The sequence below is a fragment of the Oculina patagonica genome, chromosome 4, assembly GCF_052425735.1.
Source record: "Oculina patagonica isolate OP01 chromosome 4, crgOcupat, whole genome shotgun sequence".
Taxonomy (NCBI): domain Eukaryota; kingdom Metazoa; phylum Cnidaria; class Anthozoa; order Scleractinia; family Oculinidae; genus Oculina; species Oculina patagonica.
In genome coordinates this window covers 5,399,287-5,419,186 of record NC_135761.1, presented here as the reverse complement: position 1 = coordinate 5,419,186, position 19,900 = coordinate 5,399,287, and the positions used below count along the sequence as shown (strand labels likewise).

At 38.8% G+C, this 19,900-nt stretch overlaps 2 protein-coding genes and 1 non-coding gene across 3 annotated transcripts; 1 reads left to right on the top strand and 2 right to left on the bottom strand.

Annotated features, from left to right (window-relative positions):
• Nucleotides 1–2,701: 2,701 nt before the first annotated feature.
• On the bottom strand, nt 2,702–7,575 carry LOC144651363 (beta-4C adrenergic receptor-like). Its single transcript, XM_078511300.1, has 2 exons — nt 6,186–7,575; nt 2,702–2,707 (listed from the first exon to the last, which is right to left on the bottom strand). Exons 1-2 carry the CDS (start codon nt 7,104–7,106, stop codon nt 2,702–2,704), a joined length of 927 nt encoding a protein of 308 aa, XP_078367426.1. The 5' UTR covers nt 7,107–7,575.
• Nucleotides 5,711–5,784, top strand: Trnat-ggu (transfer RNA threonine (anticodon GGU)). The gene has a single exon. It is a non-coding gene; the product is annotated as a tRNA-Thr (tRNA).
• Nucleotides 7,576–9,467: 1,892 nt separating the features above from the next.
• LOC144651362 (beta-4C adrenergic receptor-like) lies at nt 9,468–10,716 on the bottom strand. Its single transcript, XM_078511299.1, has 2 exons — nt 9,802–10,716; nt 9,468–9,473 (listed from the first exon to the last, which is right to left on the bottom strand). Exons 1-2 carry the CDS (start codon nt 10,714–10,716, stop codon nt 9,468–9,470), a joined length of 921 nt encoding a protein of 306 aa, XP_078367425.1.
• Nucleotides 10,717–19,900: the final 9,184 nt, after the last annotated feature.

Genomic DNA, 19,900 nt, shown 5'->3' with positions numbered 1-19,900 from the left:
TAATAACAATATGTATTGAAAATCACGCGAAAAGAAACAAAAACTTTGGACTTGTTTTTCGTGCAATTTTTTATGCGGATTGTTATTCTAATTTCAACCCGTGAGGTATTTTTGGGCTTTGACGTCATTTTCTCCCTATTCGCAACCAAGCTTTGGAACAAGGTTGATTAATGGCGGCCGTAAATTCTCCGGAATAAATGTTATAATAAAATGACTTCTGATGTTCGTAATAGATTGAAATTTGGCATGGTGATTAAGAAAGTCTAATTGTTCACGAAAATGCAAAGAAATGAAAATCAAAAATTTGATCATAGTGGCACTTTAAAACCTTGTGCACAAAACTGTGCTTTCTCCATATTCGGCCGGGGGCACGTAGTTGAAATGTACAGTATTTCTTTGGGTTGATAATGTACAGAAAAATATGCAAAACATCGTTGACTAGTTTCTTAGGCCTTTTTGCATCAACAGTAAGTATGTAAAAAAACTTAGCTCAAGATATTTCACGGACGATATGTATTATCTGTCACCATTTCTCTTCTGGAAAAAAAACTTGCTGGCCCCTTAATGGAGTTAAAAAACCATACAAATAATACATTTCGACAGCAAAAAGGTGGCCGCGGCCGCTTAATAGAGGTGGCCGTTGAATAGAGGTATCACAGTGAGTACAGCAGTTTAGTGACAAATAAATCGGGACTTTGGAAAGCGGCCGCTTAATGGAGGGTGGCCTCTTAATAGGTGGCCGCTTAATAGAGGTCGGACTGTATTCAAATACAGTTTTAATTAATAGGCCTATCAGGCAAACGGTCATACTAAAATAAAGGAAACCGGCCGTTGTCGTCAAATTATGCCACTTACCCATATATTTAAGAGCATTCCTTCCTGTGTGGAGACACAAAATGTTATACAAAATATATTTGCAATTACTATGAAAATATTAGAGGACACGATCGACAATATTCTTCCGTAGGGGTTGTTAGTCTGGGCCCTAGTGAAACAGAATTCAAAAGATCACGGCGTTGTGTTAAGTTATGTCTAAAGAGGGTAGCAAAGGGTTTATGCGTGACACGTGAAAAGGGCAAAAATTTGTCCGTGACGCGTGAAAATAGGGTAAAAATTATACCTTGACGTGTGAAAATAGCCAGAAAAGACACGGGATTCGTGAATTCTGCTGTTTCAAGTAAACGTGACGTGTGAATTTGGTTAAAATTTTTGTGTGTGAAACGGGATCGCGACACCCCTTTGCTACCCTCTCTAAACCGCTTTTAAATAAATTTAACTTTAATTGCGACTTTCCCAGCTGTTTACAAGACCTGGAGATTATTAACTGCCTCATTTTAATGTCTTGAAAAACCCTTTAATTGAAAAACTCTTTAATCAGTTATTCCTCTGTTTGCTTCTCTCGACAAAATGATAAAAGCAACTTTGTCCCGAAAGATAAAACCGCGCATAAAAGTAATGCCTTGAAGTTACTTTTCTCCATTTACTTCTCTAAACGGCTGGTCAGTAATTATTTTTCTTTTTTTCTGGCAGATTGGCATTTCATGACGTCGGTCCTTACTGTCAGCATTTCGACAAAACACAGCTCGGAAAATAATTGTCAGTTTTGCACAAGGGTTGAGTTTTTGATAAGTAAGTTCTCGCTTGGGTGAAAATTTTAATCAAAATGACAAGTTACTAGGTGGGTGGTGATGGCTTCCCTTTAATTAGCTCTATGTTTATAGTTTATGAAGCTTTGTTTTCTTTTCTTGAAAAGATGTCTGCAGCTTTGAAATCATTTAAATTCGAGGCAACAATTGTTGAATATATAGCAGCAAGAAACAATAAACAGGGAAATCAAAAGCTCTTTGAGCTGTTCGAGTGAAAGAGTTCTAATCTCTGTTTTTTGTATTTGTTCAACACAGTGTCGTCGTCTTGCGCCATCTCTGCTGCATGAGGTGTTAAAAATCTTAAAAGACGTTTGAACAATAGTGAGACTCCTAGGGTATACTTCGGATCCTGAGTAGGCATGTGCCGTCCACAGCATAAGTCCCTAAGACCTAGACTTCCTCAGACACGGGCTTGACTAGAACCTTACTCACATTTGACTTAATTGGACACGACGTCAATCCCGGCCCGGAGAGGGACTCCCATATAAAAAGAACGGGGATACTCGTCGAAAAGTTTAAATTAAACCCTAAAAGGAGACCAACCTGGGCGTAGCTCAATCGACCCCTTAAAATATACCATTTTTTCATGCCTTATCGATCTAGACCGCCAACGCAGTATGACCGCGTATTTTTTTTTTGCTCACGTGCAACCCTGAACGAGGCCTCGTTCGCTTAAAAATATTGGCGTCCTCTCCTGATCATGAACCAAAATTCGAAATTTGTACTAGAAATTCTTTCCGTGGTGTTGTCCGAAAATGTCAATCATCTTGTCCAAACTGTTGACAGTGACTTTATTGCCATCAGTAGGAGTGCTTCATGCAGGCTATAGCGAGGATATTTAGTCTATTCTGTTTCATTGTGTCCCGAATGTAAGTCTTAAAGGGCAATGAGCGAGCTTGACATGAGAGTATTAAAGTACATAAGTATAAGCATTAGTTTATTTGACATGGAAAACGGGAGCCTAACTTTATTTTCAATTGTGGCTTTCCCAGCTGTTTTACAAGCTGGAGTTTATTAACAACCTCTAGTTTCACATAGCTAATCATGGACACTCTTTAAGCCTAAAAAAATACAGCAAAATTACAATAACTTTGCAACAAAAATTTACTTCGTTAGGAAACCATGGTCATCCTAATGTCCGGTATAAGCTTTTAATAAATATGAAATTTACACTGACGAATTACCTCACTTGAGTAAGGAATTAATCGTCCCAAAACACTCTTCACGCCTTAACCCTGTCAAATTCCACCTCAAGTCGTATGGGTCTCGAGCTTTTGCTGTTTCGTCGCCTGAACTCTGGAACAGTCTACCTCTTTTTATCCGCTCATGTGACAATTTAAGTTTTTTTAAATCAAAACTCAAAACTTATCTTTTTAAAAAAACTTATTACTCTTAGCGATTTTTACTTTTTATTACTTTTAATGTACATTTTTAATTTTTAAGATTTATTCTGCTAATTTTAACGAATTTTTGTAGATTTGTAAAGCGCCTAGAGCAGACCTGGATAGGCGCTATAAAAATGTTTTATTATTATTATTATTAAAACCCCACCAGATCTCACAATAACACACAATCAACAATAGGTAAGTGATCTTTATTTATCTGACTAACAGTTTATTGTAATTTAGGAACGAAAGATCTCAAGTTACGTTCGTCGATTTATGAAGCATTTTTCGATGGCTTGAGTCAAACCGACAACGACCGTTGCAAATTATTAACGAAGCCGTCGCTTGGGCTGCCTGTGGTTTGATCTCTCAACTGAATGGGAAGGGCATTCTGATTTAAATTTTGTCCTCTTTGACATCGAAAGGTGCGAGATAGTGCTTCATAGAAATCGTCGCCTCGTAAGCAATACACCCACGGGTTGATTGCCGATGAAGTAAACGCGACCGCTTCGACTAGTTTCCACCCGATTGGGAAGAAAGACGATGTTTCGTCGAAAAAATCCACAAAAGAAGTCACTAGAACTGGCAACCAGCAAATAATAAACAGTCCAACCACGATGCTAATTGTCTTGACTGCCTTGAAGTTCTTTTTTCTTCTCTTAGCATCGTCCTGATTCCGTAAAGTATTGTTAGATATTCTCCTAGATTGCACTGCAGCGGCCTTGAAATTCCGAATAGAGCAGAATACGATAATTATCATGGGTACCAACATCGTGATGATTAAGAAAGACAACCATAATGCCTCTTGCCCTTTTGCATCCGTAACCAAGAATCTGGGGCAAGGGAGAACTAAGGACATGAACCGCCGACCGGTTAGCTCAGTTGGTAGAGCGACAGACTACAGTGCGGGAGGTCTCGGGTTCGAGTCCCAGACCGGACCAACACTCAGGGTATTAAAATAACTGAGGAGAATATGCTGCCTTTGCAATAACATCTGCAAATGGTTAGATATTCTAGTCTTCGCGGATAAGGACGATAAACCGTAGGCCCCGTCTCCTGCATCTTCAGTGTTATGGTCAGCAGGGGACGTAAAAGAACCCACACGCTTATCGTAAAGAGTAGGGCATGGAGTTCCCGGTGTTGTGGTCTGGTCTTTGCCCGTTGTATTGTGCTTACTGTGAAATGCTCGGAGATATTAGCTGTATAAGCTACTCTTCAAATCCGAGGGTAAACAAAGTGATGATGATGATGATGATGATGTTAAAATTGTCGAAATTGTCCAAGTCTTGAGTGACTTTCTCAAGAGTTTAATGCCTTGTGCACAAAACTGTGCTTTCTCTATATTCCGCCACATTATTATTCAAATATAGCTTTAATTAATAGGCCTATCAGGCAAACGGTCATACTAAAATAACGATAAAGGAAACCGGCCGTTGTCGTCAAATGACGCCACTTACCCATATATTTAAGAGCTTTTTTTCCTGTGTGGAGACACGAAATGTTACGATAGAGCAGTTTTCAATTGAGTGTCGTAAAACCAAAACCAAAGTTATCACTCTAGCCAATCACAAAGAACACAGGCAATCCAGTAAACCAATCAAAACTCGAAGCAAATACATGTAGCCGGCACGAAGCGCGGGAAAACGTGCGCGAGCGTGTCATGATTGGTTTTGGTTTTACTTCCGATTGGCTGAGAAAGTGGTGCGAGGTTTTTGAACCAATCACAAAGCGTAGTAATGCAAAACCAATGCAAACGCGAATTACTTTCGGCACTCAAGTGAAAACCGCTCTATGTGTTTAAACAAAATATATATTTGCAATAGGGGGGGGGGGGGGGAGAAACTTCCTTTGTTACACGACTCAAAAAGTAATCATAGCGGTGCCGGGCAACCGAGACTGCGCAGTAGCTATCGAATGGTTGCTAAGCGCGTAGTGAATAGCTTGACAAGGTTCATTGTTTAGTTCGCATGATTTGGTCTTGGCCGTGCACAAAACAAAATAGCTATTTGCATTTTGATTGCTTCTTTGAAGTCTTCCGGACATCAAAACAACAAACAGTGATAACGGTGACCAGCCTGGCAAAAGTAAGGCTTGTGAATTCTACTAATTAAAAATAACTCCAATGGTTCTGAAATTATTTCCCATTTTTTGGTTGTTAAATTTCAACCGTGACAAATTTTTCGCTTGTTATTCCACGCCGCCAAAACATTCTCAATGACGTGAGACATAAGGTGACAAATCTGGCTGAAAATTTCAAAAACATCTCAGCGGCGTAAAACATCAAACGCAAACACCGCGACTATTCTCATTTCACACGCACGCAGTCATTGATATTTAAATCTTTCTGAAAAAACAAAACTTTGGTTTGATGTCTTTCTTAGCAACAGCTTGATTAACATAGCGTCGCACCGTTTCCAGGCACTGCTATGTATTCAAAGAAAAGTGCCGACTTTCTTCCCCCCCCCCCCCCCCCCCTGATTTGCAATTACCGGCTATTACAATATTTGAGGACACGAGTTCGACAAAATTCTTCCTTAGGGGTTGTTAGTCTGGGCTCTAGTGAAACAGAATTCGAAAGAGCACGGCGTCGTGTTATGTCTAAACCGCTTTTAAAGAAATTTAACTTTAATTGCGACTTTCCCAGCTGTTTACAAGACCTGGAGGTCGCTCCCAATGTGTGGCTTCAATAGCTCAGTTGGTAGAGCATCGCGCCGGTATCGCGGAGGTCACGGGTTCGAGTCCCGTTGAAGCCCTGAATTTTTTTTTTCAGGCTTCTTTATTCCAATTGCTTAAATTGGAAATTCACTGCGACGATCATATATCACTTTCATATACATCCGCTCTTCATATATGAATTATTTCATATAGTCTGATATACATTACATCAAAAATTTACTTCGTTAGGAAACCATGGTCATCCTAATGTCCGGTATAAGCTTCAAATAAATATGAAATTTACACTGAGGAATTAATCGTCCCAAAACCCCACCAGATTTCACAATAACACACAATCAACAATAGGTAAGTGATCTTTATTTATCTGACTAACAATTAATTGTAATTTAGGAACGAAAGATCTCAAATTCGTCGATTTATGGAGCATATTTTTCGATGGCTTGAGTCAAACCGACAACGACCGTTGCAAATTATTAACGAAGCCATCGCTTGGGCTGCCTGTGGTTTGATCTCTCAACTGAATGGGAAGGGCATTCCGATTTGAATTTTGTCCTCTTTGACATCGAAAGGTGCGAGATAGTGAATCATAGAAATCGTCGCCTCGTAAGCAATACACCCACGGGTTTATTGCCGATGAAGTTAGCGCGACCGCTTCCACATATATCCACACCATTGGGAAAGACGATGTTTCGTCGAAAAAATCCACAAAAGAAGTCACTAGAACTGGCAACCAGCAAATAATTAACAGCCCAACCACGATGCTAATTGTCTTGACTGCCTTGAAGTTCTTTTTTCTTCTCTTAGCATCGTCCTGATCATGATTCCGTAAAGTATTGTTAGATATTCTCCTAGATTGCACTGCAGCGGCCTTGAAATTCCGAATAGAGCAGAATACGAAAATTATCATGGGTACCAACATCGTGATGATTAAGAAAGACAACCATAATGCCTCTTGCCCTTTTGCATCCGTAACCAAGAATCTGGAGCAAGGGAGAACTAAGGACATGAACCAAACAGTGGCTATGGGCACATAGCATCTCCTATCAGTGACGATGTCTTCGTATCGTAGAGGATGACAGATGGCGATGTTTCTATCCAGGGTGACACAGCACAAGTTAAATGAAGTAGCTACAGTCGTGTGGATCCAAAGATAGTCGATAGCTTTACCATAGGTTTGCAGATGATCTGCGGTATAAGCCACTTGTCGAATAGATATCCACACTGGCTCTATAACAAGTCCCACTAAGAAGTCCGCGGCTGCCAGTGAAGTCAGGAACAAGTTTGAAAGTGTTCGTAGCGACCTATTTCCAGCGACAAACCACAAGACCATCCCGTTTCCAACCATGGCTGCCAAACCCGTGATGGCATACCACGTTGAAAGAACAATCTTTAACGCCATATCTATAAAGTTTCCTCTAATACTTCAAACGCTGGCGTCGTTAAATTTGCTATTTCTTTGCTTGGTCTTTAATGTCTTCCTGTAGAAAGCAGCTGGCAATCACTTTCATTTTTTATTTTATTTGGTAGATTAACATTTTCGAGATAACTGCCTTTGTTTCAAAGCTTTTAGCCATGTTAAAACTGTCGAAATTGTCCGAGTCTTGAGTGACTTTACTCAAGAGTTTAACACGTTGTGCACGAAACTGTGCTTTCTCTATATTCTGCCGCATTATTATTCAAATATAGTTTTAATTAAAAGGCCTATCAGGCAAACGGTCATACTAAAATAATAGGGAGCTTTAGCAATGACGACGGCGACGCCGAGGACAACGCCTGTTGCAAAATGAATTTATATTTTACTCGAGAATTTCGCAATTATCCAGAGGTATTCAGTGTATCTATTAGTTTAGGAACTAACCGAAGCTGAATATGCAAAGAAAGCGTTCATCCCCAAATAGAAATACGGAAATTTAGCTCTTGTTCACGTTCTCCAAAATACGCAGAACTTGGTCATTTTTTACGTTGTTGTTTCACAGAGAACGGTCAAGAAATGTACCATGATTTAAATCACACGTGCAGAGTTATTGTTTTGCTCGTTAAACCTTTTGTTTGGTGACGTTCTTGTTCATGTTGCCTTCGTAGTTTGCTAAAGCTTCCTAATAATAAAGGAAACCGGCCGTTGTCGTCAAATGACGCCACTTACCCAAATATTTAAGAGCTTTTCTTCCTGTGTGGAGACACGAAATGTTACGATATGTGTTTAAACAAAATATATTTGCAATTACTATTACAATATTTGAGGACACGAGTTCAACAAAATTCTTCCGTAGGGGTTGTTAGTCTGGGCCCTAGTGAAACAGAATTCAAAAGATCACGGCGTTGTGTTATGTCTAAACCACTTTAAAAGAAATTTAACTTTAATTGCAACTTTCCCAGCTGTTTACAAGACCTGGAGATTATTAACTGCCTCATTTTAACGAGTCTTGAAAAAAACCTTTAATCGAAGAATGAATATTTCTCAGCGACGGATTATAATTAAATGTATGATGCTGTTAACTGTTCCTCTGTTTGCTTGTTTCTCTCTCGACAAAATGATAAAAGCAACTTTGCCCCGAATGATATTAAAACCGCGCAAAAAAGTGATGCCTTGAAGTTACTTAAAAACTTACTTCTCTTAGCGGCTGGTCAGTAATTAGTTTCCTTTTTTCTGGCAGATTGGCATTTTATGACGTCGGTCCTTACTGTCAGCATTTCGACAAAACACAGCTCGGCAAATTGTCAGATAAATTGCACAAGGGTTAAGGTTTTGATAAGTAAGTTCTCGCTTGGGAAAAGTTTTAATCAAAATGACAAGTTACTGGGTGGGTGGTGATGGCTTTCCTTTAATTAGCTCTGTGATTATAGTTTATGAAGCTTTGTTTTCTTTTCTTGAAAAGATGTCTATAGCTTTGAAATCATTTAAATTTCGAGGCAACAATTGTTGAATATAGCAACTAGAAACAATAAACAGGGAACTCAAAAGCTCTTTGAGCTGTTCGAGTGAAAGAGTTCTAATCGCTGTTTTTTGTATTTGTTCAACACAGTGTCGTCGTCTTGCGCCATCTCTGCTGCTTGAGGTGTTAAAAATCTTAAAAACACGTTTGAACTATAGCGAGACTCCTAGGGTATACTTCGGATCCTGAGTAGGCATGTGAGACCTAGACTTCCTCAGACTCGGGCTTGACAAGAACCTTACTCACATTTGACTCAATTGGACACGACGTCGATCCCGGAGAGGGACTCCGATATAAAAGGAACGAGGATACTCGTCGAAAAATTTAAATTATACCCTTAAAGGAGACCGACATGGCGTGGCTAATTCTTTTTTAACCCCTTAAAAGATACCATTTTTCATGCCTTATCGATCTACACCGCCAACGCAGTTTTTTGCTCACGTGCAACCCTAAACGAGGCCTTGCTCGCTTAAAAATATTGGCGTCCACTCCTGAACCAAAATTCGTAATTTGTACCCCTAGTGATTCTTTCCGTGGTGTTGTCCGAAAATGTTCACAGTGACTTTATTGCCATCAGTAGGAGTGCTTCCTGCAGGCTATAGCGAGGATATTTAGTCTATTCTGTTTCATTGTGTCCCGAATATAATCTTAAAGGGCAATGAGCGAGCTTGACATGAGAGTATTAAAGTACATAAGTATAAGCATTAGTTTATTTGGCATGGAAAACGGGAGCCTAACTTTATTTTCAATTGTGTCTTTCCCAGCTGTTTTACAAGCTGGAGTTTATTTACAACCTCTAGTTTCACATAGCTAATCATGGACACTCTTTAAGCCTAAAAAAAAAAACAGCAAAATTACAATAACTTTGCAACAAAAATTTACTTCGTTAGGAAACCATGGTCATCCTAATGTACGGTATAAGCTTCAAATAAATATGAAATTTACACTGACGAATTACCTCACTTGAGTGAGGAATTAATCGTCCCAAAACCCCACCAGATCTCACAATAACACACAATCAACAATAGGTAAGTGATCTTTATTTATCTAACTTACAGTTTATTGTAATTTAGGAACGAAAGATCTCAAATTCGTCGATTTATGGAGCATATTTTTCGATGGCTTGAGTCAAACCGACAACGACCGTTGCAAATTATTAACGAAGCCATCGCTTGGGCTGCCTGTGGTTTGATCTCTCAACTGAATGGGAAGGGCATTCCGATTTGAATTTTGTCCTCTTTGACATCGAAAGGTGCGAGATAGTGAATCATAGAAATCGTCGCCTCGTAAGCAATACACCCACGGGTTTATTGCCGATGAAGTTAGCGCGACCGCTTCCACATATATCCACACCATTGGGAAAGACGATGTTTCGTCGAAAAAAAACAAAAAAGAAGTCACTAGACCTGGCAACCAGCAAATAATAAACAGCCCAACCACGATGCTAATTGTCTTGACTGCCTTGAAGTTCTTTTTTCTTCTCTTAGCATCGTCCTGATTCCGTAAAGTATTGTTAGATATTCTCCTAGATTGCACTGCAGCGGCCTTCAAATTCCGAATAGAGCAGAATTCGATAATGATCATGGGTACCAACATCGTGATGATTAAGAAAGACAACCATAATGCCTCGTGTCCTTTTTTATCCGTAACCAAGAATCTGGAGCAAGGGAGAACTAAGGACATGAACCAAACAGTGGCTATGAGCACATAGCATCTCCTATTAGTGACGATGTCTTCGTATCGGAGAGGATGACAGATGGCGATGTTTCTATCCAGGGTAACACAGCACAAGTTAAATGAAGTAGCTACAGTCGTGTGGATCCAAAGATAGTCGATAGCTTTACCATAGGTTTGCAGATGATCTGGGGTATATACCACTTGTCGAATAGATATCCACACTGGCTCTATAACAAGTCCCACTAAGAAGTCCGCGGCTGCCAGTGAAGTCAGGAACAAGTTCAAAAGTGTTCGTAGCGACCTATTTCCAGCGACAAACCACAAGACCATCCCGTTTCCAACCATGGCGGCCAAACCCGTGATGGCATACCACGTTGAAAGAACAATCTTTAACGCCATATCTATAAAGTTTCCTCTATTACTTCAAACACTGACGTCGTTAAATTTGCTATTTCTTTGCTTGGCCTTTAATGTCTTCCTGTAGAAAGCAGCTGGCAATCACTTTCATTTTTTATTTGATAGATTAACATTTTCGAGATAACTGCCTTTGTTTCAAAGCTTTTAGCCATGTTAAAACTGTCGAAATTGTCCGAGTCTTGAGTGACTTTACTCAAGAGTTTAACACGTTGTGCACGAAACTGTGCTTTCTCTATATTCTGCCGCATTATTATTCAAATATAGTTTTAATTAAAAGGCCTATCAGGCAAACGGTCATACTAAAATAATAATAATAATAAAGGAAACCGGCCGTTGTCGTCAAATGACGCCACTTACCCAAATATTTAAGAGCTTTTCTTCCTGTGTGGAGACACGACATGTTACGATATGTGTTTAAACAAAATATATTAGCAATTACTATTACAATATTTGAGGACACGATCGACAAAATTCTTCCGTATAGGGGTTGTTAGTCTGGGCCCTAGTGAAACAGAATTCGAAAGAGCACGGCGTTGTGGTTTGTCTAAACCGCTTTAAAATAAATTTAACTTTAATTGCGACTTTCCCAGCTGTTTACAAGACCTGCTGGACCTGGAGATTATTAACTGCCTCATTTTAATGTCTTGAAAAAACCTTTAATTGAAAAACCCTTTAATCGGTTATTCCTCTGTTAGCTTGTTTCTCTTTCGACAAAATGATAAAAGCAACTTGCCCCGAATGATAAAACGGCGCATAAAAGTAATGCCTTGAAGTTACTTTTCTCCATTTACTTCTCTTAACGGCTGGTCAGTAATTTTTTTCCTTTTTTTCTGGCAGATTGGCATTTCATGACGTCGGCCCTTACTGTCGGCATTTCAACAAAACACAGCTCGGCAAATTGTCAGTTAAATTGCACAAGGGTTGACTTTTTGATAAGTAAGTTCTCGCTTGGGAAAAGTTTTAATCAAAATGACAAGTTACTCGGTGGGTGGTGTTGGCTTTCCTTTAATTAGCTCTGTGTTTATAAAGCTAATGAAAAGATGTCTACAGCTTTGAAATCATTTAAATTTCGAGGCAACAATTGTTTAATATAGCAGCAAGACACAGTAAACAGAATAAACAGGGAAATCAAAAGCTCTTTAAGCTGTTCGAGTGAAAGAGTTCTAATCTCTGTGTTTTTGTATTTGTTCAACACAGTGACGTCGTCTTGCGCCATCTCCGCTGCATCTTGGTTTTCATGTTACGTCATAAAATTCTGAAATCAAAATTCACTAGGCCTGCTAAAATTTCGTTATAATTAGGCGAAAGATAAACTAAAAATATATATTTTTGCAAATTTCCAGATCGATAGTGTCATTCGTTTTTAAAACAGAGCATTTTGAATATTTGAGTTCTCCCTCGTATGTGACATCAAGCTGAGTGCCGTGACAAAGCTGTTTTGTTTGAAAAAAGGCCTTTCCTTTCCATTTTGTGCAGATTGAACATTTCAGATATAATAAGTGGTGTTTATGTGAAAGTGTACTAGCTCTTAATTAAGCCAAGGATAGCCGCTGTTGTAAACAGAATTGAGGTACAGATGGTTTCTCTGACATCACGGCGGCCATAACTGTGTCCCTCGGAAGGACACAGTTATGGCGTCTCCATACTAAGTTTTATAAATTTGCGTAGAAAGGTTCGGAAAATAACTCGCGAACGGTACACCGCACAGACCTGAAACTTGGAGAAATTGTTTATCTATTTATCATCTATAATATTTAAAATTCATAGCTTCTGTAGTTGAATGGTTTCGAATTTATTTTTTGATTGCGTGACAGTGAAAACCAGCAATAGCGAGACTCTTAGGGTATACTTCGGAATTCTGAGTAGGCATGTGCCGTCCACAGCTTGAATCTCTAAGACCTAGACTTCCTCAGACTCAGGCTTGACTAGAACCTTATTCACATTTGACTTAATTGGACAAAACGTCGATCCCGGAGAGGGACTCCCATATAAAAGAAACGGGTATACTCGCCGAAAAATTTAAATTAAACCCTTAAAGGAGACCAACCTTGGCGTGGCTCAATCTTTTTTTAACCCCTTAAAAGATACCATTTTTCATGCCTTATCGATCTAGACCGCCAACGTGCAATCCTGAACGAGGCACGTTCGTTAAAAAATGTTGGCGTCCACTCCTGAACCAAAATTCGTAATTTCTACCCCTAGTAATTCTTTCCGTGGTGTTGTCCGAAAATGTTCACAGTGACTTTATCGCCCATCGCTAGAAATCGCGGACATTGAAGTCGGCGAATTTTGATGCATCTTACATTAACCGCTCGCGAAACTTGGTAATAGCCGCTGATTCGAAAGCCTGACTTTGGGCTCATATACATCTACGATGGTACACAAAAATGCAGCCTACACAGAGTAATATTTTGTGAAGTAGGAAAACCACTGGTCATAAATATTGCCTGATAATAAAAATGGAGCAAAAGATCTTTCAAACGATGGCTTTTGCGGCAAAATTAGAGCAAAGACGGCTGAAATATCGTAGCTCAAAGACAGCGGATTTTGGGATTTCAATGTGAACTGCCGCCGTGTGTTTACAGTATGCGATTTTTTGTGGTTTTCTAACGGCAAAGATACAAATGAAATCTAATCGGAAGGAGATGTAAATCATTTGGTGAGTTAGATTCATGTATAGTTTTATCAAATCTGCTTTCACATTTTTTCGATCACATTCAGTTTGCCGATAATCCCCGTTTATAAACTTTAAGTTTTCGGTTTTCGCCATACATTTCTCGTCTACGCCTTATAATTTTGGTCTCAAAAACTGTTCGCAGAAAACGTTCATGAATACAAATGAAATTCGAAGTCTGCACTTCAATTCTTGTACAATGTGGTTCTTAATACATCAATCTATTGTGTTCCGCTTTCACATTTTTACATTTGTTAATTTGTCAAGAAATATTTAATAAAACATTTCATTCTCCATACATTTTCTTTGTAATTCTTGCGTTCGCTTCTACGGTCAATGTACCGCAGGACATACTATTCGCGGACTCGGAGGTCCGCGATTTCTAGAGATGATCAGTAGGAGTGCTTCATGCAGGCTATAGCGAGGATATTTAGTCTATTCTGTTTCATTGTGTCCCGAATAAAAGTCTTAAAGGGCAATAAGCGAGATGAGAATATTAAAGTACATAGGTATAAGCATTAGAACAAGAAAACACAATCATTTTTTTTTTCCTTGTCCCTACGCCTATATTTTTGTCACGGTGATTTCCTCCCTTCCGATTTTCCTCCGGGGTTGGGTACGGTTACAGGTAGGCTAACTACGTCGCTTTATACATCGACTGTGAACAATCCCTTAATGTTTCTTTGTTTAATCCACAAGGAGCCAAATCTTGGAAAAAGACAAATTACTCAGGGAGCAGGAGGTGGGGAACTGACTGGTACAAGCCCTCCTCCCTCCCTGTCCTGTAAATATTTTTTTTAGGGAGAAATGGAGGGATTGTTCACTGTTGTCACTTAAATATTGACTATACCGGTTTGGCTTACTTCTTGGATTTAATTGAGTCAAAGTCAAAATCAAAGAAAAGTGTTCAGTCCTACTCAGTATCCCTTTAATTTGTGTTTTTATGTTTTAATTTTCCGGTAATATCGCTACCGTTTACATGACCAAAGTTCTTTTTTTTTTTGAGAGCCAAGTTATTTTTATTTTTTTTTTATTGAACACATCTTTAAAGATGCCACGAGAAATCTGCTAACGAGTCCGCAATCTTCTAAAAAATGCTAAAGTAAGTGAAAGGCATGGTTATCAAAGAACTCAGTAAATTTCCTTGACATATATCAAATTCTCCCAACCAGTGTTATGAGAAATGTATGGAGACATGCAAGGAGAATTTTTATGTTGATGTCAAGACCTGACGGGATAATTGCTCCATTGCGATTTTCTAAGTTGCCGCCTTTGAAGGCGTAAATCATCTCATTCAAAGCGTCGAGAACTTGCTCTGTAGTAGGTTCACCATCCCAGCAAGTTCCGTTAATGCTCGTATTTTCAAGTAGATATGGTACATCCGCGACTAGAAACCCTCCTGTCACCACTAAATTCAGGGCGAAATCTTCGAGCTTGTGCATACCGGCATGCCGAATGTCGAGAACGTAGCGATTAATAGTATGCACAAGCTCGAAGAACTCGTCCACTTCGAAACCAAAATAATTTTAAGAATCGCTTGGCATTTCTAAACAGGCATAGAATATTCTCATTAGGTTACTAAAGTAAATGGAGATATTCATTCATTCATTCGTTTGCGTGAGGTTTTCTGCAGTTTTCTGTTTCAATATTTCTCACTTCCGGGCTGAGCCCAATTTTTTACAAGTGTCGAGAACATAGCGATGTTATGGTATACCGAAGCTCGGATATTTCGTCAACTAGAAAACCAAAATAATTTTTGGAATCGCTTGACATTTCTAAACAAACATCTGATACTCTCGAGAAGTTTGAAAGATCCTTTCATGCGATTTGGTCCAAAGTAACGGCGTCATGTGACTTGATATCACGTGACTCGGTCCAGTTGATCGCGCATATTCCACGGTAAATTGCGCCAATTATTTCTAGTTTTTTAACAAATTCTTCTTTATACTCGTAAACGAATTTGCCATTAGTGTTAGAGATTTTTTAGTTTATTTATATATTTTTTTAGTTTTCGTTATTTTATTTTTATTAGCATAAAATTATGGGCTCCGCAGGTTCCGCAGGTTCCGCAAGTTCCGCAGGTTCCGGAGGTTCCGCGGTCCGCAAATCCGCAGTTTAGTAACACCCGGTGATTTCTTCATTCAGTACCAGAGGCTAAGGCATGATCAGTTAACTATATGATTTGACAAGGCAAGGTTATTAGTAGGCCTTTCTCGATTATGCTAGTAAAACTGGCATTTAATGCTACTAGAAATTCTTGCATAAAGCCAAAAAAGTGCTAAAATAATGTCTGATTTCTTTAAAAAATGCCACTTGAATTCCAAAAATGCTTTGTTTTGTTTCAAACAAAACGTGCAAATTCTTACATTATATGCTCATATCAACAACAGGCGATACTTAATAATTGTTTGTTTATAAAAAAAATGAAAAAATATTTCAATTTTAAAAAAAAATTAAAAACCACACAGCCAAGTAACCAATCGAATTAGGTAATCAAAATTGGGAAACTTTAGGATTATTTATCCTAATTTGATAAACTTATGAACTGATAACATTGGAATGTTCTTCCTGTCTTCGGGGAATAACAGATTGAACGGAAATTCAGTCACACCCAGAAATTAATAGTTTCCGTTTCATGGTTGCTTTTGTTGCAAACAGGAAATCTCGTTTACTGCCGTCACGGAGCGAGGCAAGCTAATTGCTCTTAAAACAATAGACAGCAGGTCAAAAAAACGTTTTTAGGCCAACAAAACAACATAGGTTTTGTTAATAATGAACGAATGAATATAAGGTTCCAGGAATGGCGTACCGGGAAATTAGAACGAAAACCGCAAATTAACTTGTCTCACCCGTACCCTAGACTTTCACTAAAAGTCCTTCGTCTTGTTTACACTCGAACGCGCGACTTCGTCGCTCGCACGGCCGCTTCGCGGCCTAAAAGGCTCGCTTCGCTCGCTCGTGAAAACTCGTGAGGTCGACTTGTGGCAAGTCTACCCGTACCCATACCCCCGCAGTAATATCTGTGCAAAAATTAGTTTAAGAAAACAAACTGAGAACACTTATAGACGAAAGTTCCCCAGGGGTGGTACTCCCTATCGGCGGGTTGTCTCCGCCCCGGCGAAAGGGGTACCTTTTTCAGGCTTCAGGTATATAAAAGGGTAGGCATTTCACAAGTTTAGGTATATGAAAGGGTATGGAAATCTGTCATTTAGGTATTAAAAAGGACCTTTAATTAAAATATTTCGAACGGACGCATTTTACGGCTGTATTATTTTAATTTATTAAGCGCTACATGGAAATGACAAGAAAACCTCTTGTTTAAGTCTATCCCATGTCTTTGAGGTATATGAAAGGGGTATAGTGAAAGGTATACAAATCAGTGGGGTACAATTTCTGTCAAAATTGTATTTAAAAAGAGTAAGGGGTTAGAGCTCGGGGCGGAATCTCTCGTATAAAACTTTTTTGAGTACCCCCCCCCCTCCCCCTCCGGGGAAAGTTCTTATCGAGGCGATATCAGCAAAAAAGACACTTCTTTCATAACGAAAGTGTCATTTTAATGCATAGCCTTTTACAAAAATGCAAAAGTGCCTCGGTTCGCCAGTTACTAGCTAAAGCCCTGATTTTGAAAGTCCGTGTTTAGTGTACTTGATGTAATAAATTGATGATTAAAGTTGACAAGAAAGTATAATATATACGGCGCGAGTTTTTCCAGCAAGCGATATTTTAACCCCCCTCGATTAATTCCCCTCCCTCCCTCCCCCACTTCCTCGAATAATCGCCCCTGGCCATTATTGAAGGATATAAGGTATCTTATACCATTATTATTGTTATTTTTTGTTATTATTATAAGCACTCTATAGAACATGTAAGCGAGACATGACAAATATAATCAAAGGCTCTTCGAGCAACCTCATGGTAATTCGATGAAGTGCCGACCTTCCCATTTTTTCCAAAGAAATAAGCGTCCAATAATGTAACGCAATTTCACTTTATTACTAGCGTTCAATACTAACGTGGCACGAGATGACGTGACACGCAATAAAAACGTGCTGTGGATGTGGTGTTAACTAAAACACGTCACACGGCAATCGCAATAATATTTTTATAATTTAAGCATTTAAATGTAAAATTTTTCCATGGAAGTTGCGGCATTGATGGTCCGTGCTCTCAGGTTTCGTAGCGCGATTTCTATTTTTTCACCACAAAATATTTTAGTGTAACCATTGATCCTTTTAGTAAATTTGTTTTGTGAATATGTTTAGTTTTCTGTCAGCATTTATAGCGTTATCTTGAGAAGCGAATAAAATTTGAGGAAAAGATGTGCGTTTCTGCTCGACTCAACGTGGCACGAGATGACGTGACACGCAATAAAAACGTGCTGTGGATGTGGTGTTAACTAAAACACGTCACACGGCAATCGCAATAATATTTTTATAATTTAAGCCTTTAAATGTAAAATTTTTCCATGGAAGTTGAGGCATTGATGGTCCGTGCTCTCAGGTTTCGTAGCGCGATTTCTATTTTTTCACCACAAAATATTTTAGTGTAACCATTGATCCTTTTAGTAAATTTGTTTTGTGAATATGTTTAGTTTTCTGTCAGCATTTATAGCGTTATCTTGAGAAGCGAATAAAATTTGAGGAAAAGATGTGCGTTTCTGCTCGACTCAATAAGATGAAAAACGGATGACGTGACACGAGATGACATGACGCGAAACAAAAGCGTGCCATGAATGTCGTGTTTACTTAAACACATCAGAAGGCAAGCGCCGTAACTGCATGAGCCTTATAGTAGTCTGGGGCCATGTGTCAGAAAAATCGTTCCCGTGGGCATTTCATGAACATTTTAGTTTCTTTGCAGAAATCTATAGTTTAAAAGGTACTTAATCGCAAAAAAGTTGTCTGCAATTTTTTCGAAGTAGTTTAAGACATGTTTATGCAAATTAAATTTTGACCCCAAAATCTAATTTGCATAAATAAGGGCAGCCGAGTCTGGCCATGTTATACTACCCCATAATGCTTCCATACTACACAAACCTTTGCATACGTGTACTCCTAAGTCTGTTCTATAAAAGGCATTGCCTATTGGCTATTTCAAGACACTGAAATTCTTTTTCCATAATTTTGAAATTCTGGCTCAAACTACTGAGTGTTTTCAGAACAAATCTAATGAATCACTAAGAAACTCTTAAAAAGCAGCGATGATTTTGCATAGTGAAAAAAAAATAGTGCTGAATCAAAAAAAAAGTTTACCTGCATTTTTTTAAAGCCATTTAGGCCGCTTTATGCAAAGTAAATATGACGTCATTATACAGATGAGGAATGGCCAAAAAATGCCTTTGCTATGATTCAGGACTTGTTAAATTAAATAAAACATTTTTAAAAATGTAGGTAAAGCACATTTTGACTGTTTTAAAGACTGAACGAATAGAACGAATAAGAAAGAAAAAAAACTCGCAGTTTTATTTTAGAGATTCTTTTTTTATTTACCTCAGTTACGTACCACATAACTTTTTCGATTCTTGTTGTGGAGCATTTTAGAGTTTTTTCTTTTTGTAAATGGTTTTAATCCTGTCTGAATCCAGTTAGAAAAAGCACACTTTTAGATGGGTTCTCTGCGGTTTTGAACGCAACAAGTTATTTGAATGTTCATAAGGATAATCTGAATGCGAGTGACCCTTTTTGACAACGGAAAGTCCTCCTGTCAACATCATCATAAAAGCCGTTATGCCAGATGACATCAAAAAAGGAAAAGGCAAATCTCAAGTCATGGAAGTCTGCTTGGCAAACAAAGAAGAACAAGACAACTAGTAGCGTTGCATCGTTGGATGAAGAGCTCTCTTTGCACGTTTCTAAGTCGTCCTCTCTCAAGGCCTGACCTCGACATAAAGGAGACCTAAAGCATGTTTGAGTGTCCAAGGTCACTCTTCTCCTCTGATTGCAGTTTACGACACTGCGTAAGCTGATGAACATCCCCAATGGCCTTCCTTACCCAACATCAACCAAAAACAACTACAGTACAACCTCATTCCGCAGATCCACTCATTGTTGGTGCCATGCATGGTAGTCGTCCAGTCAATGGGAAAGCCATCGTGGTGGAGAAATGGGGGTGACCTGGCAAGCCATTTCGTAGAAGTCATCAACTCGAAGTAAAACAGCGCCACCGAGGTTCATGTCGTATATGACCGATACGATATTTCCAAATCCCTAAAGGAAGGAACGCGCAGAAACTACATCTACATCTACATCTACATTTAATAAGTTGGTAAAAAGTCCATACGGATATCACACCAACGTCTAAAAATAAGTAAAAATACAATATGTACATATATAATAACTGAAAAATTCTAAATTAATTCTAAAAATGTAAAAATTCTGGTTACAACCAGAGCAGTGGTTTACAGCATTGCTGTCTATGCTTTTATTTACAAGATCATGACGAAGGATCTTTTGAGCTGTAACCACAGAAAGGAGACATTTGCTATGTTCCTTG

Excerpts from the sequence above, each read along its gene's own strand:
- LOC144651363 (XM_078511300.1), bottom strand. The coding sequence starts at position 7,106 with ATGGCGTTAAAGATTGTTCTTTCAACGTGGTATGCCATCACGGGTTTG.
- LOC144651362 (XM_078511299.1), bottom strand. The coding sequence starts at position 10,716 with ATGGCGTTAAAGATTGTTCTTTCAACGTGGTATGCCATCACGGGTTTG.